This window comes from Pogoniulus pusillus, chromosome 1, assembly GCF_015220805.1.
Source record: "Pogoniulus pusillus isolate bPogPus1 chromosome 1, bPogPus1.pri, whole genome shotgun sequence".
Taxonomy (NCBI): Eukaryota; Metazoa; Chordata; class Aves; order Piciformes; family Lybiidae; genus Pogoniulus; species Pogoniulus pusillus.
Window position 1 is genome coordinate 28,093,394 of NC_087264.1, and position 27,361 is coordinate 28,120,754.

At 48.5% G+C, this 27,361-nt stretch overlaps 1 protein-coding gene across 1 annotated transcript; it reads left to right on the plus strand.

The window, feature by feature from the left end:
• The first annotated feature begins 3,466 nt into the window (after positions 1–3,466).
• Positions 3,467–26,897, plus strand: LOC135176777 (transmembrane protein 151B-like). The gene is made up of 2 exons (XM_064146118.1): positions 3,467–4,031; positions 23,608–26,897. The coding sequence occupies exons 1-2, from the start codon at positions 3,942–3,944 to the stop codon at positions 25,036–25,038; spliced, it is 1,521 nt and encodes a 506-aa protein (XP_064002188.1). The 5' UTR covers positions 3,467–3,941; the 3' UTR covers positions 25,039–26,897.
• Positions 26,898–27,361: the final 464 nt, after the last annotated feature.

Below are 27,361 nucleotides of genomic sequence, written 5' to 3' on the forward strand. Positions count from 1 at the left end.
CTCAAGAACAAAAATAGCCCCTTCAGGCAGCTCATACCAGTGACACTGATCCTCTGCATTTGTGAACTTAGAAAATGAGCTGCTTTGCACAGATTTTGCAGTACTCCCTGGAATTCAAGCTTCTTTTTTTTCCTTGTTCCTTCAGGCTGTGAAGGCGACCTTGATCACAGAGATTGATACCTTGAATCTGGAGCTAGAGAGGTGGAAATGAAGGCACCAAGTGAGAGATGACATGTTCGAAGCTTAAATCTCAGGGATAGCAACCTTCATTTTCCCTTCTCCAGGTCTCTTTCATCTCAAGGCTTTTCCCCGTGTCTTGATTTGAGGTACCAGCAGAATGCCCACAGCATGGCAGGTGGACAGATGTATATGCTTGTGCCTTTCAGACAGAAAGCCCAAATTCAACAGAGGCCTACATGTCCTCAGAGACAACTTCATCCCTTAAAGGTGGAAGGGCCAATTAGCCAGTCCTTGGGACCACCTGCAGCCATAAGCCAGGCAACAGCCAGGATTGGTTTAGCTGAAATAAATCATGATTTATTCAACATCAAAAGTAGAGTGTCTGTGGAAATGAAAACAAATGAAAACCTTCATGAAGGCATTGGGGCTGCCCCAAAGCCCAGAAGGCATTAGATATTATTAAACAGAGGCAACCATTCAGACTGGGCTGGCAGACAGATCTGACAGGCTGAGCTCTGCCCAGTCTTTGTTTTCTGTCCTTGTCTGACTCAGCTTTTCAGTTTGATGCTCTTCCTTCTGGGATGCTTGGTTGGCTCAGCTGACACCTTGCCAGTGCACAACCTCTCTCTGCTGTCCGTCCAAGCAAAGGGGCCTTTGCTTTGGAAAACTGTCACCCTTCTGACTTACTGAAGGGGGGCAGCGGGTAAATGAAAAGCTGGACATGAGCAGACAATATGTGTTTGCAGCCTAAAAGGCCAACTGTATCCTGGACTGCATCAAAAGAACCATGGTCACCAGGTCACGGGAGATGATTCTCCCCCTCTACTTCACTCTGGTGAGACCTCACCTGGAATAGTGTGTCCATTTCTGGAACCCTCAGCACAAAAAAGGACACTAATCTATCAGAGCAAGCCCAGAACAGGGGCACAAAAAAGACTCAAGGGCTGGAGCACCTCCATGTAAGGACAGGATGGGAGAGTTAAAGTGGTGCAGCCTGGAGAGGGCTGTGGAAGGACTTTATTGCAGCCTTCCAGTACTTAAAAGACACCTATAAGATGGGGAAAATTTTTTTATCAGTGTCTGTTGTGACAGGACAAGGGGTGATGGTTTTAAACTAAAAGGAGATCTGTAGACTAGATACAAGGAAAATTTTCTTCTTGCACTGAGAGTGGTGAAAGACTGGCCCAGATTGCCCAGAAAGGCAGCAGATCCCCCATCTCTGGAAATGTTCAACATCACACTGGATGGGACTCTGAGCAACCTAATCTAATTGAAGATGTGCCTGCTCACTGTATTGGGTTGGACTAGTTGACCTGTAAAGGTACCTTCCAAGTTAAAGCACTCTATGATTCTATGATCACAGTTGCCTTGTGACACATTGAAGCCAAATTTTTCTACCTCCTTTTGTGGTGCTTTTAACCGTTGCTTTTTAACAGTTCTTACAGGTAGAAATTTGACACAATTGTGATGCTCAGCCCATATTTCTCAGTGCACAGTTCTGTGGCTTGGTGCATTTCCTCTTTAACCACAGCACTCCATCATGTCCAGTACAGCCATAGTCACCCAATCCATAGTGTATATAAGGTCACTGAGACCATCTGGGCAAACATGCATGCACAGACCAAACAGAACAGGGATTTAGTTTCTTGCCTCCCCTATAGATCCCCTTATCTATAAGCTATGTTACAGGCACTCCTTATGCATTCTTTACAGGTCCTTCCCTTGTCCTATATGTGACCTGCTCCAGGCCCATCTGAATCATAGAATCATAGAACCAACCAAGCTGGAAGAATCTGCTGGCTGTCTGATCTCCAAGAGATCATTTCCTACTGTGCTACTTCTGGGAACAGGGTATTTTAGGTGTGTGTCTTCATGTGTTTTATAAACCTGCATTGAACTGCCTCCACTATGTCAAATCATCAGCTCCTCTCCAGGCCTGTGAGGAGCCCAAGCAGACTACTTTGCACATACATATTGGCTACAGCCAAATGCCATTCCTGACAGGAGGAGATGTCAACAGGCCAGGGCAGGGCACATGTAGTTATAGATGCATTGCAGTGTGATCTAGAGCCTTAGGAAGCAAAGGAGTTTGTCAATTGACTCACATTAATATCCTGCATATCCAAGAATGGGTGGGCTTCTCCTTCTGGCATCAGCCAAGAGTTGTCCAAAGGACTGAATATGCTGAAATTCAGATATATCAGACCCAATACTTATATAGAAAATGCCAGCTTTGGGGCTTTTTTCTCTCTACACTCACACACCAAGCATTGCTCCCTGCTCCACAGTCAGTCCTTCTAACCAACCTCTTAAGCAGCCTAAGTGCCTTGAAACTGGAGTGGAGTTCTCCAGAGCAGTGTGCTGAAAAGCAGCAAGCATGTTGTGGCAGGAGCTGAGGTGCAAATACTGAAGTGAAGGTTGACGCTTCAAGTGCACTCTCTTGCCTGTTTGTAAGCCTTTATGAAGCATTTAAAATATATACTGCTCTAGGGCACAGGGAGAGAAATGGATCAAATGAGAAGAGCCTCAAAGCCAAAGAGTGTAATGAAACATGAAGCAAACATGCCAAGATTCAGATGGTTCGGTACGCCAGCCCTGGCCAGCAGGAGAGCACATAACGAGTGGCTGCGGTGAGTTCAGGATGCAGGCGGCAAGAAGAAATATTGACAGTACAGGGAGCTTGCAAGAGGCTGCAGTTGTGTGTGGGGGAAGACCCATGCCAGAGGCAGATGGAACCGCAGGAAAGGCACAGGCAGGGAGGGAAGGCAGGGGCCGGAGCTGAAGGGTTCCTCTGTTTGCTCTGTCTACTACACCTCCGGGTGGTGGGCAGCAGGGTTGGGGTGCTGGGGCAGCTCCGTGCCCAACGAACCTGTCACCCCGGAGACGGCAGAAACTCCATTGGGGGGCATGGGGCGAGGAGGGGCGGCTGCTGCTCCCCTGCTGCGCCCAGAGGAGGCAGGACACCCCAGATGGTCCTGGGGCGAGGAGGGGCGGCTGCTGCTCCCCTGCTGCGCCCAGAGGAGGCAGGACACCCCAGATGGTCCTGGCTGCGTCACCCTCTGCCCCCGGTGCTAGAGTCCGGCGACCTGGTGGGGGGAGCGGGCCATCTCCGGGGAACTTTGTCTGGATGCTCCGTCCAGGAGGGCTCCTCGGGGCAGCCATCCTCCTCTTCAGCCTCCTCCTCCTCCCGGGCTCTGGCCCAAGGGGTGCCGCCGGAGCCCGGGCGAGATGTGGGCTCTGGGAAAAGGCTGGAGAGGTGGCCGGGGCTGAGCTGCGGACGGCGAAGGCTCCAGGACGCGCTGAGAGGAGGTGGCCGGCGGCGCGGGTGCTCCCCGGAAAGAGGGGCACGAAGCTCAGCTAGAGAAGGAGACAGGAGGGGACACCCTGGGAAGGGCTCAGGAAGGGGCACTCGGAGAGAGTAGGGGCCGTGAGGGTGTCCCCCGGAGGGGTGGCCGCACCCCGCGGCTCCCAGCTTTACGCAGAGGCGCGCCGCGAGCCGCCGGGCGGTCGCCTGCCCACCTTGGGGGGGCCGAGAGCGGCAGGGGCACCCCCCCTCCGCCTCGTCTTTCTCTCCTCCCCTCCGCCGCCTCCCTCCCTCCCTCCTTGCCTGCCTGCCTGGGATGGTCGTGGGAGCAGGGAGCACCCGGCAGGACTGCCCTGGGCGCGAAGGGTGGCTCGCCCCGGCGCCGGTGGGGAGGACGGCTCGCCGGGGCTCAGCAGTCTCGGGGGCCCGCAGCCGCCGGCGTCGGTGATGGCCAAGGATGTCCTCAGAGGGGGAAGCCGAGGCGGCTGCTGAGAGCGGGCCAGGCAGCACCCCCGCGCCGGGGGCCGCTGCCGCTGTGCGAGAGGAGGTGAGCGGCGGCGGGATGCCCGCCCCGAGCCGGGCCGGGCCGGGGGAGAAACCGATGGGGTGCGGGGCTGCGTGGGGAGAAAGCGGGGAGCCGCTGCTGGAGGGTGGTGTCCCGCCTTGCGCGGAGGTGGGGGGATGTTTGCAAAGCTAGGGAGAACCAAGGAGCCAGCCACAGCCCGCCTGGTTACCGGCAGCCGCACGGCAGGGACAGCCGCCAGCCACCGCGGAGCGGTGCGCGGTACTGGGTGCGGTGCGGGGACGGTCGCCAAGACCCCGCGGCCGCTTCGAGCCCCCCAAGCCTGCGAAGTGGCTGCAGCTGCGAGGTTCTACCTGTGGGCCCCCAGCCCTGCACAGGTTGCTGGCCTCGGGGCGGCGGCTTGGCCGGCGGCTCTGCTCCGTAACGATGCAGTGGGAGGAAAGGGGGCCTGGCCGGTGGGACTTTGGGTAAATAAGACCCTTGGGGTTTGGCCTAGGAGAGCCGACCGCTTCCCTGGGACTTGTGAAGTGCTCAGGAAAATTGCCGCTGTGCGGTTGTGTCCCTGGCAGGAGCGTCTGAAAGGGTTTGCAGCGAAGGTGTCCGTGCCTTTCAAGTGTTCGGGGCCAGAGGAGGAGGTCATCCTTCTCTTTTCCTTCAGGCTTGGACACTCTGAGACAGAAAGTACTGTAGAAAATAGCAGTATTTTCTGCATATATTTCTTTTAATCAGCTGTAGCATGCTTACCATGGGCTTGCTCATCATAGGGAGGCAATGATGGATGCGTCTGAGTGTTGACACAAAATTCTGAGCCAAAAGGCATTGGCCAGACAGAGCTGCAGGGCTCTATGGCAGTAGGTGACATTGTGCATACAGTCTTGCACTCTTGGGACAGCAAGCTGTCCTGTGTTATGAATGCCTTAGATTTTCTTCTACATCTAATGTAGCCTTTGCTCCCAACCACTGTGACAAGTCTGCCATTTGTATCTTGTAATCCATGTACAGATCATGGAAGTGACTAAACTTTCTTTGTAAAACAAGGAGTTGAAACCAAACGTGCCTGCTTCCAGGGATGCAGAGACCAGCCTCAAAGCAGGCAGAGAAATCTGAAAACAGAAGTGAAAGCAGCCCCGGAACAGAGCTGTGTGCAGATAGTCTGCTTAAAGCTTCTGTAAACAGGTCCTGCAGCTCATCAACAGTCTCATAGTCCTGTAGTCAAAATCCAATAGCCTCAACAAAGCCAGTGTGAAGCTGTGGTGTATTTAGGCTAAAACCAAACAGCACTATTAAAAGTACCTATAAGAGAAAATTGACTTCGCAGCTGAGGTTGGAAAAACTATACTCTGTAGGTGAAAACTGGGGAGTTCTCCTGCTTTTTAAACACCTGTAACATGGTTCACTGTGAAGAGCTGGCTGGATCCAGGATACAGCTGCTAGCAGTTCCAGTGGTAGAACTCCCCAATGTAATTACAGCCCTGCAGAAGATCAATAGATGGTTAATGCTGGAAGGGATTTTTGATTTATTTGGTCTATGACCAGGAGCTACAGAAGGCTTTCCAATATATTAAGTCTAACATAAACACGTCCAAGCCATTTCTAGGTATGAGAGCACTTGATCTTTCTGCTAAGCACATTGTACCTTGTTTCACTAATCCTGTTCTCAGTTTTTCTTCTGTTCCAACACAAACATTTGCACGTTTGAGTCTATATCTCAAACACCTGTAGCAGTGATGTCTTAACACTGCAGGCTTACAGTAGTTGGTCTTTTCCTCACACTTTCTCCATCCCTATGTAAGTAGTCTTTTTGCACTGGGACTCATGGAGTTGCATTTAAATACCCACTATTAAATGGGCATTTCCTGGGCTTCTCTGTTAGTCTTGTCATTTATGGATTTCACATAGATCAAATGCATGACCTTACATCTTGACAGCCACTGAAAATTGCCTTTATTGGGTAATAAGTCAATGTGACTTAAAAGCCCATACTAGAACCAGAGACTGTGTCTGAAGTCTCAATTTTTGCTCTTGAAAGCAGGACAAGCAAAGATGGAGCTGTAGGGTAGGAAAGAGAGAGGCAGTTCACTTGCCTGCTGTGGCCCTTGTCCCCTCCCACCAAGGGCTGCTTCAATTTACTGCTGACTCTGCTGAATATCAAAGCAGGCCCTCAGATTACCTAACAATATTCTGGTTTGGGTTTTTTTCTGTTGAGACATTGATTGCTTGAGATGGATGACCTGGAGCAGCTGTGATTTTGGTGATGATGTAGGATTTTACCATCCCATCAACTCTTGCAAAAAAAAAGATTCAAGGTCTTGCCCAAAAGAATCAAGGGGCAGTGAACTCAAACTGGAAGGCAGGATGTTCCACATAAACATAAAGAAAAAATACTTCACTTTGAGGATGGCAGAGCACTGGAACAGGCTGCTCAGAGAAGTTGTGGAGTCTCTATCTTTGGAGGCATTCAGAACTCTTCTGGATGTGTTCCTGTGTGAATTACTCTAGGTGATCCTGCTCTAGCAGTGGGGTTTGAGTAGGTATCTTCAGAGATCATTTCCAACCCTTACCATGCTGTGGTTCTTTGAGGGGAGGCAATGAAAAGGACATGATTTTCCCAAACATTTCAGCAGTTATTGCTCTAGACTGATTCTCTGGACCTATTTTCCTTTACTTTCTTCTCTCAGGTAGCAGAACCTGCTGCTCTGTACTGCCCTGGTTAAGCTTTGGGCTGGTGGTTTTTCTTGTTTTGCCTTGCTTATTGCTGCCAACACCTACTCTGAAGAGTTGGTAGGGACTTTTCTGTGTTCTTGCCAATCTACACCTCAATCAGGAAATGGTCGTTAACATTTAAATCTTTAAAACTTAATTGGAAATTGCTTTTCTTTTTCAGAAAAGTGAAGCTGGTGAGCACAAACAGTATTTATTTGCTACCATAGCCAAGTAATCACTGAGGAAAGCTGAAAGCAGCAGCCACTTGACATTTTGAAATACGTATTTGTCTTGCCTGTACTGGCAGAGTCAAACAGCTGTTGTCCATGCCCCGTTTTATCTTCTCTTCCATATTTAATAACTTTAATTGGGCATGACATAATGTAATCAGTTAAGCTATTTAAATAAAAGGGGGAAAACCTCCTGGGTTGTTGTTTCTGAAACCCATGAACATCAGCTCACTGATGGAAATGTTACAGAAGAGAGAGGCCACTTAAAACTGTGTCTTTTGCCTCTTACCACCAATGTGAAGTGCAACAAAAACTCATTTCAGAAGTCCTGTTTGAGGTCACAGCAGCACCAAAGGCTGTTACAAGGTAGTAAAATGCACATACTGCATGTTTGCAGGTTACAGTATTAAAGACTGTCAGGTCAAAAGACAGCTTGGTCCTATCCTCTTAAGCATGACACTGGAGAGACATCCTTGACTTGAGGGATTAGCTCCATTTAGTTCTCCAGCATATTTATCCTTTTCCCCTGATACGAGTGTCAAACGTGTTTTATTTATCAAGGCTTACTTTTTGGCATTTAATATATCAGGCATAAGTCACTTCATAACTGAAGCTGGGTAGTTTAAATTGTCCCCATCTATGGGTTGAATTGTAGTGGTGCGGAGCAGTGGTGAAGTGAGGCAAGCAACCCTCTCAGGTTTATCAGGCTTGCTGTAGATCCACCTTACTCATTTGCAGATCCTCATGTTCTGATGCAACCTCTCTCTCACAGATTCACAGGTGCTCCTTGCAGCCTTTCTAGCAATCTCCTCTTCCTCTAGAGGCTCGTTGTCATCTCCAAGACTTCTATGCTCAAGAGAAATTAACCCGGAAGCAAGACTGTGATGGAAGTTAATGCACTTTCTTGCCACCTTTTAAGCAGAAGCTTGGGTATCTATTTCCTTTGTAAACCTCTCCCCCAAGACCTGCCCAGAGGAGGGTAGGAAACATGGCATGTGGCTCCTAGGGAAGTTCTGCTTTTCCTTTCCCACAGCTCTTCCAAACCTCTTGCAAAAGACCAGCTCCATTAACCATCTGGATGATAGCTGCTAGCCATTTTGGTGGAAGACTGTCACCATCCCAAATGAGTATGAGTAACCAAAGAGGTTTTTTTGCATGCAGTAAGGGACACTGCCCCTCTTGAGTGAGGGTCAAACAGGACAAGCTTCTTTCTACTTCTCCAGCAGCAGACATAAACCAATCAGCACACCTCATTCCTTAATCAAAATGGTCTCCCTCACAGACACAAAGGGGAATGTCCAGCTGTAGTGTCATTAGAGGAACCAAAAAACCTTTATTTTTCTTTTCTCCTGATCCTGTAGTTCCAGGCAATATTTGCATTGCAGATCCTGTCATAAGAAAATCCATGCTGATGCATCACATCTTTTTTTCCCTGCTTTTGTTCTTTTCATTGTCCCACTTTATCTTCTGATCACGTGTCTGTTCTTGGTGCCCTGAAGTTGTCTGTCTTCTCTGCACTTCACATGAGCTGTCAAGATTTAGAAAAAAAAATAGATAGGAAATATCAAATGGATGTGTCTGATTTATGAAGGGCAGCCTGGACTCCTGCTGCCTGGGCTTCTGTGAGCAAAGCTTTCTGAACACTCCAACAGAGAGTGCTCCCTCACCATTGTGGCTAAGACTGAAGTGAGTTGCTTCTTCCAGCTGACTTTCTCAGTTCCCTCCAGCAAGGGATTTTTTTTAGTGGAATATTGAGCTGCAGCAACTAGAGAGCTCATGAGTCTCTGCCACCGAAGGGCTGTGAGGAAAATTTAGGCAAGCAGCTGTAGATGTTGCCTCCCAGAAGAAGGTGAGACTAGGTGACTTGGTGGCAGGCCCCCACCAAACCTATTTCCTAATATTGTTCTCTCAAGTGGACAGAGAGTCAGCTGATACCAGTGGGAAAGTAGTGTCTCTGCAGAGTGTTTTGAAGCCACTCATACTCTCTCTGTCCTCCCATTCTCACTTCAAAGACCCCAGAGGATCATCTCCCTTCAGAAGGGAAGAGCAGATACCAAGGATGCCTTTCAGTAAGTGCAAGCCATTGCAAGAGTGAGGCAGGAAGTATCTCCTCACTAGGAACGGAGCACAAGGCTTCCTCCCATCTGTTTCTGTGCCTTGGAAGAAAATAGCTCAAGTCATTGCCAGTGACCAGGGACATTGTAGAAGCAAAGACTTAGAAGAGTGACATGTCCTCAAGTAGTCCATAGTAAGTGGGGCTTGCTCCAGGGTATATATCCTAACGTGCTAATGAGGTAACACCAAAAGGAGCGGCTGCTGAGCTGTGGTCAGCACCATACGGCCCTTTCAGTTGTTACAGTGACACTTGTGACACTCAGATAAGTCTGAGTTTGATTTGTCACTTACAGCAGGAATTCTACTTTTCAGAAAAGAGTGGTTCTTAATTAGTTTTGAAGTTCTAATCACGGAAAGTATAGTTCATGCTAGAGTTCACTTTCAGACTCTAATTATCCCTTGGGCCCCTCTGAGCTTAAGAACTGTATAGTTAAAAATAGCATATCGTGAAACTTTGGTGAGGTCCCAGGTGTTGCAGTGGCTTTGTTCACTCCCCGGGAGGGGTAATGCTGTGCAGTCAGAACAGCTGAGGAGGCATTGCAGTGGGGCTGCTGCTGAGAGCAGCCCTCGGCGCAGGCAGGGCCAGAGGCTGCCTCTGAGCGGCTCCTGCCAGCTGCTCCCTGAGCACTCACCGCTCTGCCCATGGCACATCTCGTCCACAGCTGCAAAGACAGCGACGGGACGCGCCTGAAAGGGGCAGGACAGTGGGCGAGTGGGCAGGCTGGAGGAGCCTGGCTGCTCGGCAGCACCAGCAGGCTGGCAGCCTGCCCAGAGCAGGGTTAAGGTTGTGGTGTCTGCTGTACCTGGCAGCCGCGCTCATGGTGCCCGTGGGAGAGGACAGAGGGGAGTATGCCCCACAGAACGCCTGTGCTTTTAGCTCCTGTGACTTGACTTCAGGTGCAGAACGTCCAGCGAATCCCAACTCACAGGCAGCATGGTTTCTGTACGGCTGAGGTACTGCAGACCCCAGGTCAGCATCCAGGCAGCAGAGGCCTTGCTAAGGAACGACTGGGGGTACTGGGACTCAGGGAAGACAGGGGCTGGAAAGAGCAGCTGGTGAGAGGGGGGACTGGTGGAAGCTGACAGCAAAGGGCAGAGAGCAGGTTATGAAGGGTCATCCTCCTGGCAAGGAAGCTAAAGGTTAAGTAATTGAAGTGACTTGCAAATGTGGAGTCTGCATAACCTGACCCTGCCAGGGAAGAGGATAGGCTCAGTCAGAGACTTCTGCAGGTCACGGCGTATTTGGCTGTAGGAGAGAAGTGATTTGTGGCCACATATTTATGGCTGGAAGCCTTCCTCATGCCCACACCACTGATTGCCATCAGGAGCTGAACTATGGAGCACAACATTTCATTAGCACAGAAGTGATTCAGCACAAGGCATTGGCACCTTACACTGAGTAGCTCTCACAGGCCAGCCAGTGTCCTGGAGGACAAGAGGTCAAAAAGCCTGAGTGCCCACAAGTACAAGCTGTGCCATGTCCCTGACCCTGTGATGGGCAGGGAGGAGCACGGAGCACCATGGAGACTGTGAGGTGGTAGCACCTGCTGGTAGGGTCCAGCCAGCAAAGGTGTCCCTCTGAAGATCACAAAGATGTAACACAGCCCCCTCATGGCTGCCTGGAGGTGATGTGCCCAGTACTTGTTGAAAAGTGGTAGGGGGTAGTGAGGACACATACTGAAAGAGTAGGAATGACAATCTCTCTGCAGGCCTGAAGTGGTCCTCTGCAGGGGACTGTCAGCAAACCAGCCAGGAGCTAAATCACCCAGCTCTGACCAGCTGGTACTTGGAGTAGCAGGATGTGACAGCTCACATGCAGATGAGACACCTTCCCAGCTGCTGCAGTGCTTATGTGAAGGCACTTCATAGATGCTATTTTTTCACTGTCTTCAGGAGGTATAAAAAGGTGTAAGTCATGCCATGGGTCAAAGTCAGGTCCAGAAATAGAATCCAGGTGTCCTGGCTCACAGGATCCCTTTTAACCATTAGATGTTTAAATGAATTTCCAGTGGACCTTTCACCTGCTGTGCTGTCACAAGTTATTGCAGAATGTGCTGCAGAGAGAGAAGAGAGAAGCAAGAAAGAGAGAAGTGATATTTATGATGAAACCTCGTTTATCACAGGGAGGCATTAGCTGCTAGGATGTGAACTCATCTTACCAGGGGCACTGGTAAAAAAAAAAAAAAAAAAAAAAAAAAAGCCATCTCTGAGGTCCCAACTTTGCCCAGAAAGGTGCCACAGTAAGGAAACACATTCCCCAAATCCAGCAGAGAAGCTGAAGCTTGAGCAGTGGCTATTAGGGATGCTCAGCCCAGCAGCATGACTGTCCTGGCATGGCAGCAGCCCAGGCTGCAGCAGCTCAGCACCATGGTGGAACTGGCATGTCCTCTGCTGTGGTGGGGCTGGCAGACTCCAACTGGAGGTCGCACGTGGGAGATGGGAAGGCTGCAGTTTGAGAAGTCAAATCACAGAGCCACATTTTGCTGGTTTCACTAGGCAAAAGGACACCACTGCAAATAAGTGAGAACAAAAATAAAACTTCACAGCTCTGGACAAAGCTCAATTCACATTTCCCTTTGAAAGACCTCTAGGTTTCTCCAGAGCTTGGATCAGTCCTGGATCATATTTCTTGAGAGCACTTGAGAGATACTTCTATTCCCTCACTTAAATTTCAAGGTGTTCCTTCAGAGTAAACAAAGATTAAATGATGTTCATAATAATGAACTATTTTTTCTCATTTACAAAGCAAACAGGGACATTCAATGGGTAGGCTGAAGATAGCTGGTGAGGAACTAACACTCCTCAAGCTTCCTCCTCACTAGGCTCTCTTCTCCAAGCTCCTCACTTTCCCCACCTGGGAAATTGGTCCATGTCTGTTGTCCATCTTAGTTCTGGGTCAGTCCCTCACGTCCTTGAGCTGAGACTGAGGGAAGATTGGGCAGGACACTCTAAGGCACAGTTCAAGCACTCTTCACAGATGAGGAGAGCACCTGCAACCCTAGGGACCCAGGTGATGGAATGGACAAGTTTTAGTACACTGCTGAACCCTGTCTCTAACACCACCACTGCAGGCTGCACATTTGCACAATGCAGGAGAAAACCCACCTGCTCCAGCTGTCTGTTGTGAGCATAGGTGGGTGTGAAGCAAGTATTACAGGAATTTGTTGAACCCAGCTGGGACTTTGTCAAACACATGAGGGCTGACTCTCCCTTTCTTGCTGGCCCCATCCCTCCTGGATCAAAGCAATGGGAGCCTGTACCACCAGCTCAGCTGTTTTACCTTGACTGGTGTTAGTTTTCCCTTAGTGAAGCTGCCAGTAACACCAGTGCCATCAGCCAGTTGCACCTAGGGATCAGCTAGGCATAAGGCAAACTGCAAAGCACCAAGCAGCACAGCTATGGCTTCTGCCAGTGACTCAGCTGACAGTGGCTGGGAACCACATCCTATGAGCTTTCCTGGGATATATGATGCTTTTATCAGTTGACTGCTAAGTGTTGAGGTAAGCCATGTAAAAGTGACCTTGTTTCTACTAGGAACCTTCAATATACAAGATGGGGGAGTGGGCATTATGAGCTAAGTATGATGAATGCCTAAAGTGTATCTTGGAGATACTGTTGCTCTTAAGCAGCTGAAATGCCTGCTTTTCTTTGCTGATGAACTTATTCCCAACATTGCCATTACTGGGAAAAATCCTCAGCCCCCATAATATGCTCTTTGTATTGCTGCTGAGCTGAAAGCCAGTGGCAGCAACATCAGCAGTTTGGGGGGGAAAGGGATAATTTTGTAAATGTGGCATTTTTGTGAGCTTGTAAAAAGCTGCCACTAAAATAGCCTTGATTTCTGTTTTGCAAGTGGTGACCACTTTGTTGCTAGGATTCCTTGGCATTGAAAATGTAACTGCATGTTTTTCCTCAGAGCAGTTTGTGAGAGCATCACCTGTGGCTGTGTCTAGGGCCAAATTCTCCATACCATCCGTGTACCTGCCCATGTATTTCAGTGAGTGGCTTTTCCACCCTGATGTGATGTATGTTGGCTGGGATCCCAATGCTTTGCTTCTCTGCTATTTCCTTTACTTCTGCTCAAAGAACTCAGAAGTATTCTGCAAGAGCTATTGGTGAATCTGACATTTGAGAGGACTGGAGACACCTTCCGTCCTGACCTCTGTTTTCTTCATCTTCAGATGGCAGCTTGAATTAATGAGAGACAATGCTGTGAAATAGCAGGCTCTTTGAATGGTATTTCAGGGGGGTCAGCAAGATCTGTGTCTTTTCCTGTTTTGTCTTGTCCTGTGATAGGCTCTGATGAGGAGAGGATTTAATTCTACCATTTTGTGCACCTTCCCACCTTAAGGAGTTCCTGCTGACAGCTCCACTGATGGAATGAGGAGATTAAATCTCCACATGAATTTAAGCAAGGAGAAACCAAACCATTCCTGCTCACCCTGGGAGGGCCACTGTGGAAGTGAATGCTGGAGCCAGTGACACTACAAACAGGTGGAATGTGTGTAGTTTATTCTTTCTAAATCAGTAACAGCGTTTCTGCTGGGCATTGATGTCATGGCCCTGGCTTTTCATTCTCACAGGAGTTCCATGGCAGAAAAACAAGTGGTGCATCCAAAATATACATGCAGTAGCCAATCTGCTGCATGGCCAAAGACAAGGAAGGTTCACTGTGACGCAAAATGGCTTCTCCCGTTGCCTTCTATCCCTCACATTTTCCTTTCCCTCTGTGCAGGCAGCCACACTGAGAGCACTTGCTGCTGGCACAGCATGAGCTAGGGGTAATGGGCTTCTTGCCGTTCAAGATGGATGGCAGGAGAGATTTTGTTTCAGGCTCCCCAGGAGGGGATTTATGAGATGACTGTTGTAACATCTCCCTTTTCCCTCAGCAGGCCTTATTACTGATGCCTCATGCAGTGACCAGATTTGGGCACACGGTGTAGGCACACTTCTGCCCATCCTACACCAATGTCTGGTTTAGCACAGCCCTGCAGACCGCTGCCTTACTATACTAATGAATATCTCACCCAGGAATTAATTTGGTCATGAGTAGCAACAAGGTTCTTCTCTGACTCTCCTCATGTAATTGTCCTCTCCTTGGTCACCTGTTGAGACACTCACTGACCAAGGCTGCCTCAGGAGCTGAAAGATATTTGCACCCACATCTGTTGAGGCTGCCTGAGGACAAGGGTGGAAATCTCCTTTCTCTTCTTGCATCTGCAGTGTTCTCTGCACAAATGTTGCAGCCTTTCTCAGATCCAGAAGTTGAACCAAGTGTCAGAACTCACCTCAATTATGGTTAATAGCACAGCCTAGGGCTAATTTAGCAAGGACTGAAGGGTCGTCCGTGTGTTATGTCCTGTCACATCTATAAAGAGGTGGAATATTTTGCACTGTTCTGTGGAAGATGTGCCTTTGACCAAGAAGGAATAGTCTCTTATCATTAGAGACAAAATTTTCTTTCATCCAGGAAGGTCACCACATGCCAAAGTGTGTGACTTGTGGTTATTGATTATTCTTTCTCTTTCATGTATCTCTTTGGGATATATTAATCACAAGAATAAATCTGCAGAGGCAAATGCAGTTATGACTGCCATTAATTTATCCACCTTTTCCCCCTCTGTCTGCCTTTTATTCTTTTCTTCCATTCTTTTTCTCCCTGTGGACAGGAAGATTATTCTTATTTATTCTTGCTAAATAAGAGGAAAAAGGACAAGATAAGGCAGACTCCTGCCTCACATGATTAATCCCAAGCTGTGGGGTCATTTTGTTGTTGAAGATAGTGACAAAATCAACCTGTAGCCCCAAAGCCAGGTCTTAGCAGAGAGCGGGAACACGCACATCTCACTGAAACACAGCTGCAGCATCAGCAGTGCAGCACACTGTCACCTCCCTGGGAGCCCCCTTAATTTAGCACAACCTTATCCCACCCCTACAGGCTGTGGTGAGGAGATAGGGGCATAGATCTGATTTTTGGAGGAGTTCCCAGTGGTGAGAAAGCAGTTGTTCAGAAGTAGCTATTTTCCAGGTAATAGATGGGCCAGGAGGATTGCTGGCTCATATGATGCCTTGGTGTTGTCAGGCTCAGTTCTTCCCTGCTCATCCTTGACCAGATGCTTTCTCTGGGCTTGGTTCCCTCCTGCCCAAACCGACTGGTCTCCATCCTCACCTGCCAGCACTCTTTCCCTGCCTCAGTGGCAATAGGATTCAGAGCATGTCTAGGCTGTCCTTTTCTCTTCTCCACCTCTTCCCACTACCCTGTGTTTCCCCTTCAGTTCCCTATTTCCATTCAGGCCACGTCTTCACTCCTCTCTGTTTTCTCTTATTCTTTTACTTTAGACATCACAGCCTTCTGCTTCAGCAAAATTCCAGCTCCAGAGGTCAGCCACCAAGGGCAAACAGATTTACAGGTGGGATTTAAAAGGACAGGAAACCCTTTGGGCATGATTTCCACAAAAGAGAATTCTAATGCTTTTGAAACCCAGATATCTGGCTGCAAACCAGACACAAACAGTCAAATGTGGGCCCCAAACTGTCCACAAAAGAAAACACATTAGAATAAATTCATGCTGTTGCAGCATATTTTCTGCTTATACAGCTCATAGTGGAGTTTTCAAGGAGACTGAGGCATGCAGTCTGACAGAAGAAGGAAAAGACTTTTTGTCATTAGTAAGCAAACGGCAAAATTCTACATCACACTTTTAAAGGCTGTGATTCTGCCAAAATAGCTTAGTCTGTTTCCTTCAGACTTTGCAGATGCTTTTCCCCCCTCTATTTAGGTCAGTTTGGCAACTCCCATTCCAAGTTTATTTTGCCAGTCAAAATCAGAAGTGAACAAAATTAGGCTTATCATTGTCACTGTAATCATTTGCATGCTGTAAGCGGTGCTGAGGCAGCTAGAAGCAGCACAGAATCGCAGAATTAACCAGGTTGAAAAAGACCCTGGAGATCATCAAGTCCAACCTATCACATCTTCTAATTAACTAAACCATGGCACTAAGTGCCTCATCCAGCCTCCTTTTAAACACCTCCAGGGATGGTGACTCCACCACCTCCCCGGGGCCCACTCCAATGCAAATCACTCCTGCGAAGAACTTCTTCCTAACACCCAGCTCAAACGTGCCCTGGCACAGCTTGAGGCTGTTCTCTCTTCTTCTGTCACTGGTTGACTTGGAAAAGAGACCAACCCCTACCTGGCTACACTACACCCTCTTTCCAGGCAGTTATAGAGAGCAATAACGTCTCCCCTGAGCCTCCTCTTCTCCAGGTTGAAGAAGAGATGCCTCAAGCTCACACTGCCACACTGCTGCTTTCAGAGTGAAATAGAGCTGCTACTGAAGAGCATGCAGCAGCAGCAGGGTAGGTTGCAATGTGCTCCATAGGTGCTTTGGGAGGCATTCTCTAATTATTATCTGTAGAGTTGCATGTGGGAATGCTCCTGGCAGTGATCGCTGGAAGTGGGAGGAGCACCTCTGTGTCCACGTAATGCCTGCAGCCTTGGTTTTGTGATTGACACTTAGCTTTGTGATGAGAGTTGTCTGGTACAAGTGAAGGGAATATTTAGCTGTTCAGCCAGTGGGGTTCTGCAGGAATAATGACCACATGCATTGTGATTAAGCACCACATCGATAGTAGCATTTATAGCCGGTGCCATGTTGAGAGGAGCACAGTCCTGCAGAAGTATCTGCTTCCTTTGATGATTTCATTATTCAATCCAATACCAAGACTGAAGTTGCACATCTCAGGGTGGAGAGTGCAGCCAACTCTTCAGCTGCCTTCAGAAACCATGACTCAAATAACACCTGGGAGCAAAGTGGATGAGTGGCTGAACATGAACTCTTGGGGAGGGTCTGAGCAAAAATCTACTGAGGTAACTCTGAGACAGTAAAAATGGGGGACAAGTATGGATGGGAGGTGATTTTATGTTTTGGTGTGGTACTGGTGAAATAAGTGCTGAAGTTCTGTGTCCACTTGCACAATACGTGTCTGAGAAGTATCTTGATGTGCTGCATAGAAACCAGAGCACCTGAAAGTGTTAGAACTGTGAAGGGCTTCAAGACTTGCATCCATTTAAACTGCCAAAGAAAAGGCTGAGTGGTGTCATAATTAAAATGGAGAAGTATCTTCAGAGAGAAAGGAGCCTTTCATTGCCTGCAGAATGGGCAATCCCCACTGCCATGAATAGAGGCTGAAGTGAGATGAAATTGCTATGGCAGGATAATTTCATCACCAGAACAAATTACAATGGGGATTGCAGGTTCTTCATTTCTTTTAGTCTGTCGGTAAAAGCAGAGCCTCTTTATGTGAGATGAGCTTCTACAAACCACTAGTTAGCAGGCCCATTGTAGAGTGAAATTGCATTTCCTGTGAGATATAGGAGCTGTGGGGGGAACATGTAATGTCTCCTGGTCTTAAGGTGTTAATGTAGTTCAGGTTGTAATAGAAGATGAACCTTCCTGACCCAAAGTAGCCTTGCGAAGTTGAGAGAAGTTTCAGTGACTACCTGTAAGTGCAAAAGAACCATCTGGCAATTAATTAGATGGTAAAGGACTCTACCATCACTCAGGGACAGGCACATGACTCCTGTGTGAGTCCTGCTGTCACACACACTTGTATCTTGGGTCAGCAGATGCAATGAGCCATCACTGGCAAAACAGAGGCACCAGAGTTTCAGGCTAGGCTCCCAAAAATCAGGGCTGCTGGAATCAGTCTGTGCTTCTCTGAGCATGGCACTTCCTCCAGTTAGCAGAGTGCTTGCTTGGAAGAACAGGGACACACAGGCCACCTCAACTTGAACCCTGGGAAGTTCATGAGTTCCTATCTACCTGTCAGGAGGAAGAGACCTAGAGACACAAGCAGAGGTATGATGTTCTGGTTCTCTGGCATCAGCCCTACATTTCAAATATGCCCTTTAAGGAGACATCAGTGTCTGAGGGAAGGTAATTTTCTGGCATTCTCAGCTACCCCCAGTGCAGTTGCTTGCAGGCTCACTCAGGATGATTACCAGCTACAACTTACTTGCCTGAGTTTTAATACTGGTTGTTTGCAAGAGATTGGAGGGCCAAGACCCTGGCCAGCAGACTATTGCTCTTGCTCTTCAGCTCCAGCTGCTGAGCAGGGGGCATGCCAGGCTGTGCATTCTCTCTCTGCTCTCTCTCCAGCCCTCCGCACTAAGCGAGATTAGAAGCCCAAATCTCCACACTGCTACAACACACAGCACGTTTTAATGATTTTAATTATGGTTGCTGCAGCCAGAACCCAACCTGGCTGCTGTTGAGCCAGAAGGAGCACTGGGTGGGTGTGTCTGTGTGAGGGAGGCTCCATGCCAGCCCTTGCATACCTTCTTTTGATCTTAGGCATCTGCCACCGGACAATGTCTCTGAGAGCAACTGCCCTCACAGCCACTGCCCGGATGTTTTTATCATTTGCAAACTAAGTTTTGCACTGAACTTTCTTGAAGGAGAAATAATCAAAATGGTGCCAGCCTGGAAACTCCTGTCTGCTACAGGTGTCGGTTGAAATTCCAGTTCTTCAGCAGCACTTAGGGCTTTCCAGACTATTTTCCAGCAACTGCAGCAAGAAATTAAATAGCATCTATCATTTAGTGTCTTGGAAGGCTCCATGCCACCTGACAGAAAACAGACCAAGGGAGGATGTGGAGATGCCTCTTCGTTTTGTGTGGTACACAGATCCTTCACTCTGCCTGAGCTTTCTGGAAACAACATGCCAAAACTCCTCCAAGACAAACGTGAACCAGTGCTGCACAGGCATCTGCTTGGGGTCAGGGATGGCTTAGGACAGGGCTGTGTCCAAATCTTGTGCCTCTCTGCAAGGCTCCCATCACGGTCACTCACAACCCTGCCCATGCTTGCCACCTCGCGCCTCATTTGTGCTGAGATCTAATAGAGACTTTGGGAAATGGTTTGTTGTTGTTAAGTGTGTAAGAACAAAGTGAATTCTGGCTTGTGATTATGGATAGCTTGGGTAAGAGGTAACAGGAGATTCCAACTGGTTCAGGTGCAATGAGAAGGGAGGCCTCTGAAAGCTGTTAAGCAGCATGCCAGAGCATATCTAGCAAGACATCCCTTACAAGTGTGTGTTTTTAACACAGCTTGAAGTTCATAAACAATAAGACTGACAACTCAGCTTCTTTGCAGCATTCCACACAGAACAAGAGATTTTTACAGTCTGTACTGTCATCAGAGATGGTTGGAACCTTTGGGGTGAAATATTTGATTTTGCAAATCCATCCCTTTTTGCAGAAGCTTTTGTAGAATCACAGAATGGTTTTAGTTGGGAAGTACCTTCAAATGTTGACTAGTCCAACCTCTACTATAGGCAGGGATACCATCCACTTAGATCAGATTGCTCGAAGCACTGCCCCACCTGCCCTTGAGCACTTCGGTGATAGGACATCCACAACTTCTCTAGGTAACCTGTGTCTCATTTAATCTTCTATCAAAAAGTTTCTCAGGTCAATACTGGAAGCAAAGCCATAGCAAGCAGGAGCAGGAGGACACCTCTCTGGATTTGGGTTAGAGACTCAAATCCTGAGTCCTAGCTCGCAGGCAAAATGCCTGGTGACTGAGCCTCTCTCTGTTCTGGGACAGTCTCTGTTTGGCTCTGTCCTTCTTTCAGGCTGTCTTTGCTTTCTTCAATTATGTTTCTCCATTAACATTTTCCAGGGCTTATGCTTTTGTTCCACATCAAAACAACATGGATCCCACAGCATTCCTCAAAGGACACAACTCCCATTTGCTGGCTGGCTCAAGTTATCATGGAAATTATTAGTTTCCTTAAGCATTTATTGTGCTCACCTAGAAATACAAGCTTGCCCTGTTTCGATCTGAAGCATTATGCACAGAAAGGAGAAAATTCCACGTAGTACCACAAACATCATGCATGCAAGAAGATGGTATGTTAAGTAATAAAGTCTGGGAGCCACTGGTTTAACATATTAATGAATTTGTTATGCAGAGGGAGATGGAAAGATATATTTCCTTATTAGATTTTTTGAATGTCTGATCTTTTTGTTGTAATTGTGTCCTATTCCAAGTCTTCTTTACATACACTCTAATAGTGTTTCCAATAGTGTAATTGAGCTACTTAAATATTTCAGCAAAGGGAAGGAGAAATAGGGGAAAAAAAGGCCAAATGAATGTATTCAGAACTTGAAACAGGAGGGACAGCGGTGGGGGTAGACCCTACAAGAGAGGTGCTTTTGTAACTGAGGACCTGCAGAAAATGGGATCTGCTTAGGAACACAGGAGGATATGAAACAGTGGGTCAGAAGAGCCAGGAGAAGTAATTGCATTTTACCCAAAGGGTTTTGAATGTGAAGGCCCTGCTGGACTGGATTGGTAGGTATGTGAATCAGAGAGACATGGCAGTGGGCTTCATGGCTTTGTGTCTTCACTAATGCAAGGGGTAGAGTGCCTTTTTCACAAGCTGCAGTGACAGTTGCAGAGGTAATCTGGCTTGGGCTGATCCATCCCTTTCAGTGCAATGGGTTGAAGACCAGTTTTGAAGTGTGTCCAGAGTACGCATACAGAAATGTCACCTTGGATCTGCAAGCCTCTCAGCTGTTGCCAGCCCAGCCCAGTGCTACCCCAGGACCGGTGACACCAGAGCCATCTCTTCCTCTAAAATGTATTTTGTGGATCTAAGCTCATTAGGAGGCATTTACCCACTCTGATAACAGCCACTGATAACCCAAACCAGCATGGCTGGTTGAATTACCCTTTGGGAAAAGGCCAGCCTGTGGGTTGTAAGTTGGACCATAGAGCTGGAGAGAACAGAGGTTGTTAGTCAAGGGACGTAAGATAAAGGCAAAGTGGAGATTGCAGTGCCTTTAGCATATGGGACAGCCCAAGGCCAGGCTGACAGCGCTTCAAACAAGCCATAGGAAAAGCTGGGGTTCCCAGAACTGAGTGGAGTACTTAAGATCTCACTTTACATTAAAACTGACTGCTGGGCATCTTTTGCTGGGTCTGCTGGCATTCTTCACAATATTAACTGTGTGGGATTTTACATGAGAAGTATCTGTGGAAACTTGTGTGTGGACTTCAGTTCCTGTGCTAGAATATTGCCCTTCTGTTTTCTTCTGCAGAGTGCCAGTAACTGGAGTAGAGAGATGTTAAGTTTTAGTTTTCTTCACCTCATAAAGCCTTCAGGGACAAGAAAGGGCAGAGGTTTGCAATTCTTCATTGAAGTCTGTATTTTTGCATTACTGTTGTGCTTAAGAACTCTGGATCTGTGTCAAGAAAAGACAAAGAACAGAAGACAGTGATTCCCAGCAAAGTTCCCAAGAGTCAGAAGAGCCTAGAGCCTTAACCTAGGGTCCAGTGTATGGCTAGGGCAGAAGCCTATGTTGGGGCAGCAACCACATGGAGACAGAGTGAAGGGTATCTGACAAAAGTTTCAAGACATGAGACTCTCTGACACTGTGCACACACTCAGGGATTCACCCCCAACAGTCCTTCTTCAGCTGATTTGGGGCTGCCTGAAGCCCCCTTTTGGCTTTCCTCAAGGTTTCCTCAAAAAAAAACCTACCAAAACCAGCTTTATCCTTACCCATACTAATGGCTTTTCACGGTCTTACCTGCAAAAAAGTCACATACCATATGTGAGATAACCCACTTAGCTTCTCCACACCCATTTTCACTAGAATAATTATAACTTATTCTATCACATACACACATACAAAAGGCTTGGCATAAAAAGATAAATTCTTTACAAATTCCTTCTGGATACATCAGGAAGAGCCAAGGGTCAGATCCTGCTTTAGTCCTTGAAGATGAATACGGGTGTAGCTCTCTAAAATCAATAAAATTGCACTGCACTTACACAGTGTCAGATTAGAAGCTGAGAAATCAAAACCAAACCCCATGAAGTCTGGTTTGGCAGTGCTCACAGCAAGCCATAAAACCCTCTATAGTTACTTAGAAGTGGTTCTCTGTCCCAGAGAAACAAAAGAAGACAACAAACCTGACATTATTGCCCTGCAAGGTTAGATGCCAATACTTCCATCTCATTGAGAAGGCAGTAAATTCTCTCTTCTACTGGCACCCTGCTATCATTGCCTGAATCATAAGATGCTGCTCCTGAAATTCCTTGCTGCTGCTCCATGGCTTACTGAATCTTAACTGCTGTGGGACCAAGATAAGTTATGCTAGGGAAGAACTTGCTCCGTGGAGAAAGAAAGAGAAGATATTTTCCAAAGCCAGCATCTGTCAGCATCTACGGAGCAGTCTGATGCATTAGAGGTGGCCCCTCGGGAGAAGGAGAACGAGTGTGCTTCTATTTTTACACGGAATCAGGCTCGGCAGTGGGCATGATGATGCACGAGTATCAGTGTGTATCTGCTCTCTCACTGTCGTTTCCTCAGCGTTGCGGGTAGGCAGCAAGAAGAGGGACACAGACAGCCCTCCCCATTACCTCTCAGGGCAGCAAGGGGGCTCTTGCTTCACGCTCTTTCTGCAGATGTGCCGCTGCCGGTCAGCAGCGTAGCTCCAGCTGCTGGTGCTCTGTGCCCGAGTGCTCTCGGTTTCCGCTGGCTGCTTGGCTCAGCCTGGCGGTTTTTGTTACAGCCCAGCACAGTGACAATGCAGCTGATTCACTGCGCCACGGATGGGCTGAGGGCTGCAGTCGCGCTGTGGGAGTACGAGAGTGGGAACTCCGACTCGACTCCCAGCCAGACTTTTGGGACTTGAAAGAAAGGGAAGTGCTGCCTTTTAAATATTCACGTATGCACCCTTAGCTCCAACATGTAAGCTTTCAAGTATTTTAGGTCAGAGAGAGTCTTCTAACCAGCCCGAAGCTATACTGCACCGTGCTGTAATCCTAACAATTCTTTTCAGCTAAATGTGCCTCAATCTAGTAATTTTCCCGATGGCTCACCTCCAAGAAAAATGGTGTCGATCATTTGGTAGGTTTCAGGGTTGAGTGTGAGTCAGCTCTGAGTCAGAGAGCAGCTCCAACTCCATAAGGTGCTGGTCCCCTGGTGCTGGCACCACCCATGGGGCTGCAGCCCTGTGATGGATGCTTCTCCGAAGCCTCCCCAGCAGTGTCATGTGGGAACCCAGGCACTGGGCACTTGTCAAGCAAAGGGGCAAGTCCACAGCCCCACATTTTCAGCTGTCTGTGTGCTGTGAAGCTGTCTTGGCCTCAGAAGAATGCAGAGTGTGCAAATGATGCTGGCTCCAGGCAGGGAGAAGGAGATGGGCACCCATCTTACCCATCGTGGAAGGCCCTGTCCAACTGGGGTGAAGACATGGCCAGTCACTGCTATATGAACAACTTCCCTCCCTAGGGCCAGGCAGAAGGAGGGAAGGAATTCCATCCAGAGACTTCTGTCCTGGGCATGCTGTTTCTGTTTACATTCACATTTATATTAAATAGGGTGGTGTCTCAGTCCTCAGGCAGTTGAGGGCAAAGCCAGACACGGTCTTGAAGGCAGCAGTCACTGAGTGCGTGGTGCAAAGTGGGGTGACTGATGGGTTCCTCACACTCTCTTTGTCTTTCTCTCTCTTTCGCTGGTGATGTGATTGAAGCAACGCCCCGTGAAGCAGTCCCTGAGCGCCTGCATGTGCCGAGAGTCCCACTGGAAATGTCTCCTCCTCTCCATCCTCATGTATGGCTGCCTGGGAGCAGTGGCCTGGTGTCAGCTGGCCCGAGTCACCAAGCTCAGTTTTGATAGCTCCTTCAAGGGCAAGTCCATGATCTACCATGACAGCCCATGCTCAGATGGCTATGTCTATATCCCACTGGCCTTCCTCTCTATGCTGTACGTGGTGTACCTGGTGGAGTGCTGGCACTGCCACGTCAAGAGAGAGCTGCAGTACAAGGCAGACGTGGACAGTGTCTATGAATGCATCAACCGCATGCAGCAGGCCACTCCATGCATCTGGTGGAAGGCCATCAGCTACCACTTCGTGAGGCGAACCCGGCAGGTGACCCGGTACCGCAATGGTGATGCCTACACCACCACGCAAGTCTACCATGAGAGAGTCAACACCCATGTGGCTGAAGCTGAGTTTGACTACTCTCACTGTGGATACAAAGACATCTCCAAGGAGCTCTTGGGTCTAGAGAGCTACACAGCCACCAAGCTGAGGTTCACCAAGTGCTTCAGCTTTGCCAACGTTGAGTCTGAGAACTCTTATCTGACTCAGAGGGCTCACTTTTTCACAGAGATTGAGGGGCTGGATGACTACATGGAGGTGAGGGAAGGCATGCAGCTCAAAAATGTGGACTTTAAAGAGCTTATGATGGCCTATGGGGACCCAGATCACCTCCCATGGTATGTGTCCCACTATGCTTTCTGGGTGGCAGCTATCCTGATGATCTCGTGGCCACTCAGGGTGCTCATAGAGTATCGGACTGCTTATGTCCACTACCACGTGGAGAAGCTGCTGGGCCTGGAGTACACAGCACCCACCGCAGCAGAGGAGCCCTTGTACCGGTACCGCATGCCCCGAGATGCCACGCAGGACAGCACCGAGCTGGAATGGCACATCTGCACCAACCGGCAGCTGATTCCCAGCTACTCCGAGGCCATGCTCATGGACTTGGCCAGCTCCCCAGCCTGCAACAGCTACACGGTGTGCCGGTACGGCGGAACAGCCCAGGGCTGCGAGCGCTGCAACCGCACCTCCAGCACCTCTTCCATCTTCTCGCGGCACGCTTTGCACAGCTGCAGCGGCAACTCTCGCCTCTCCCTCAACACCAGCCGCTTCTCCCTCTGCCGCATCCACGGCTCCCACAGGACAGGCCTCTGGAGGAGCCGCAGCAGCAGCATCGCAGAGCGAGGCTGCCAGGACGAGCAGTGCTGCTCCTACTCCAGCCAGCTGGCTGTCAACGAAAACCCCCCAACCTACCATGACGCCCGCTTCTTCCCCGTCCTGATCGTGCACAGGCCAGAGGGGCAGGACGGGCGGCGCTTCTACATCAGGCGCTCCTCCTGTCTAGAAACCTCTCTGTGACAGGCCTCCATGGCTTCTTGGCTCTTCTGCCCGAAGGGCATAGAGCTTGCAAAGGTGCTGCTGGTGGACAGCCTGCATGTGTTGGTCTTCACAGTGCGTCCGCAGCAGGACAAGCTTCAGCTCTTCCACCTGCCATTGCAAGAGGATGCAGGCACTCTGATCAATGGCTAACCTTATTTCCAAGGACTTGTCCCCCTCCATCAGCTGGTCTCCCTAGTCTTTAGATTCTTTCTCCACTCTTTCACTCCTCACCCTTTCTCTGCTCCTCAGTTCCCTTGCTCTCCTCTCATTGCACCCTCAGTCTTTGTTCTGTGTTTCAGTCACAGCATTTGACTGCTGTTACTGCTGGAGGATTTATAAAGCTTGTGCTTTGCAGAATGTTTGCCCTCTTGGATGCCCTGCAAGGTAAGAAACTCAGATAGCGCAAGGTGAAAGGCACAGAGCCAGACAGAGTCCAGTTAGAAGGAGAATTCAGATCTGCAGGCTCTGAGTCACCTCCTGCAACCCTCAAATGAGGTGCTGGATTTATTTATTTTGTTTTCACCACTTTTTTTTCTCTTCTGTCATTTACTCTCTCCTTTCTTCGTGTTCTCTTTTTTTTTTTTTCCTTATCCAATTTTCTCACTTCTGCTTCCCAATTTTTCTGGGGTTTACTAGTGAGGGTGTCTTTCAAGCTGTATTTGCCTTCCACTGGGCAAAAATAAGGTAGTTATGGCACAAACGTCACTAACTGCTGGCATGACCACAGGCTATGCCCCTGAGAAGTGCTGAGGACTTTCTTTCCAGAGCTGTGACATACACCAATAAAGCAAAAAGCCCTTTGCTCACCTTGCCCTGCCTGATCTGCAGCAGAGACACTGGTGCATTTTCAGCTGTAGTTAACCTTGTCCAGCTCCACCCCTGTTAGCAATTGTGGAGAGCCATAATGTAGATCAGTGCCCTATTAGTGCCACTATTTTTAGGACCGTAGGTCTGGTTTGTTGTTGTTTCGTACCTACCACCTGCACAGAGCAGCACTGGCTAGGTACGGGGGGGAGGGGCTGAAGAGGAAAAGGTAAATTCGATATTAACTCTCCCACCCATAGACTGGCGCTGTTAGGAAGATCTTCCACCCACAATCTCTATCAGAGAAGTTGCAGAACAGCTCTATGTTATCTTTCAGCTTTCCTTATGCCCTGGGGAGGGCTTTTGGCCCATAGCCCACTGCCACCTTCCCAGTGAGAAGCAGTGCCACCCCAGCCCCGAGCAGGGAGCACAGCTGGGAGCCAGCCCCACCGGCCACTCCTGCTGGAGCTACAAGCTCCTCCTGAAAGGTTTCCCCTAAAGCAGTTGCAACACCTTCCAGAATTAATGCCAGCAATGCCAGACCCAGAAGATGTCCAGTTCTGGTGGAGTGGGTTACTGCACTGTGGGGTGCCCTTCTGGCCCAACTGGAGACCACTCAAGAGGCAGGGACTTATGGCCACACTGAGGACCCACCAGGGACCTCACGATTGCCAAACCTCATCCAGCAAAGGGATGGTCATATGCTGAACAAGTTCTGTACCATTTTGTCTTGTGGATGGTGGCTTGTTTACTGTGACTCACAGGGAAACGCAATAGGATGGCAATACAGTCACTTCCAAAGACAAATTGTTGTCACATTCAACAGCAAGTAGACAAGCAACCAAGCCCTTAGAGGGGCGATAAATGCTTCCTCTCAGATCTGTTCTGTGTGTATCTATGTGTAATATGAGATTTATAAAGTCATACTAGTATGTATAGATGATGTACAACTCTGCATACTTATATGGTGATTTCTTATGGCATTGACTGTTGCACCATGTTCAATACATCTTGTTTTAGTTTGATGACTTCTTTTTGATGTCCTGTGCTTATTTCAACTCCAGAAATAGAAATGTTCTAATATCTGGCTAATCTGCTGCAAGTGCACCACTGGGGAGGTTGTTTAAACTTGTGTGAGTTGGTCTTTTTTAAATGTAAACACTTCATGTATGATTTATGTGCCATTTTCATTCTGACAGCTTGGCATTTAGTGCAAAAGACAGGTAACACATATGATGTGTTTATCACCTCTGAAAAGGAACAGCCATCCTAGAAATGTGGAGGAATCAGGTTTGGGCTCAGGGTAATGATTGTGGTTGGGCTAGGGCCAAACCAGATAACATGGAAACTTAGAGAAAAATTAAAACTTAAATCCACCTTACAGTGATCCAGTCCTAGTCTCCCTGTCTGCTTCTTTCCAGCTACCACCTCCAGGTATCACTGGAAGACTTGGGGAACTGGGAAAGGGTCAGGCTTGATCTCACAGCTCAGCCTCATC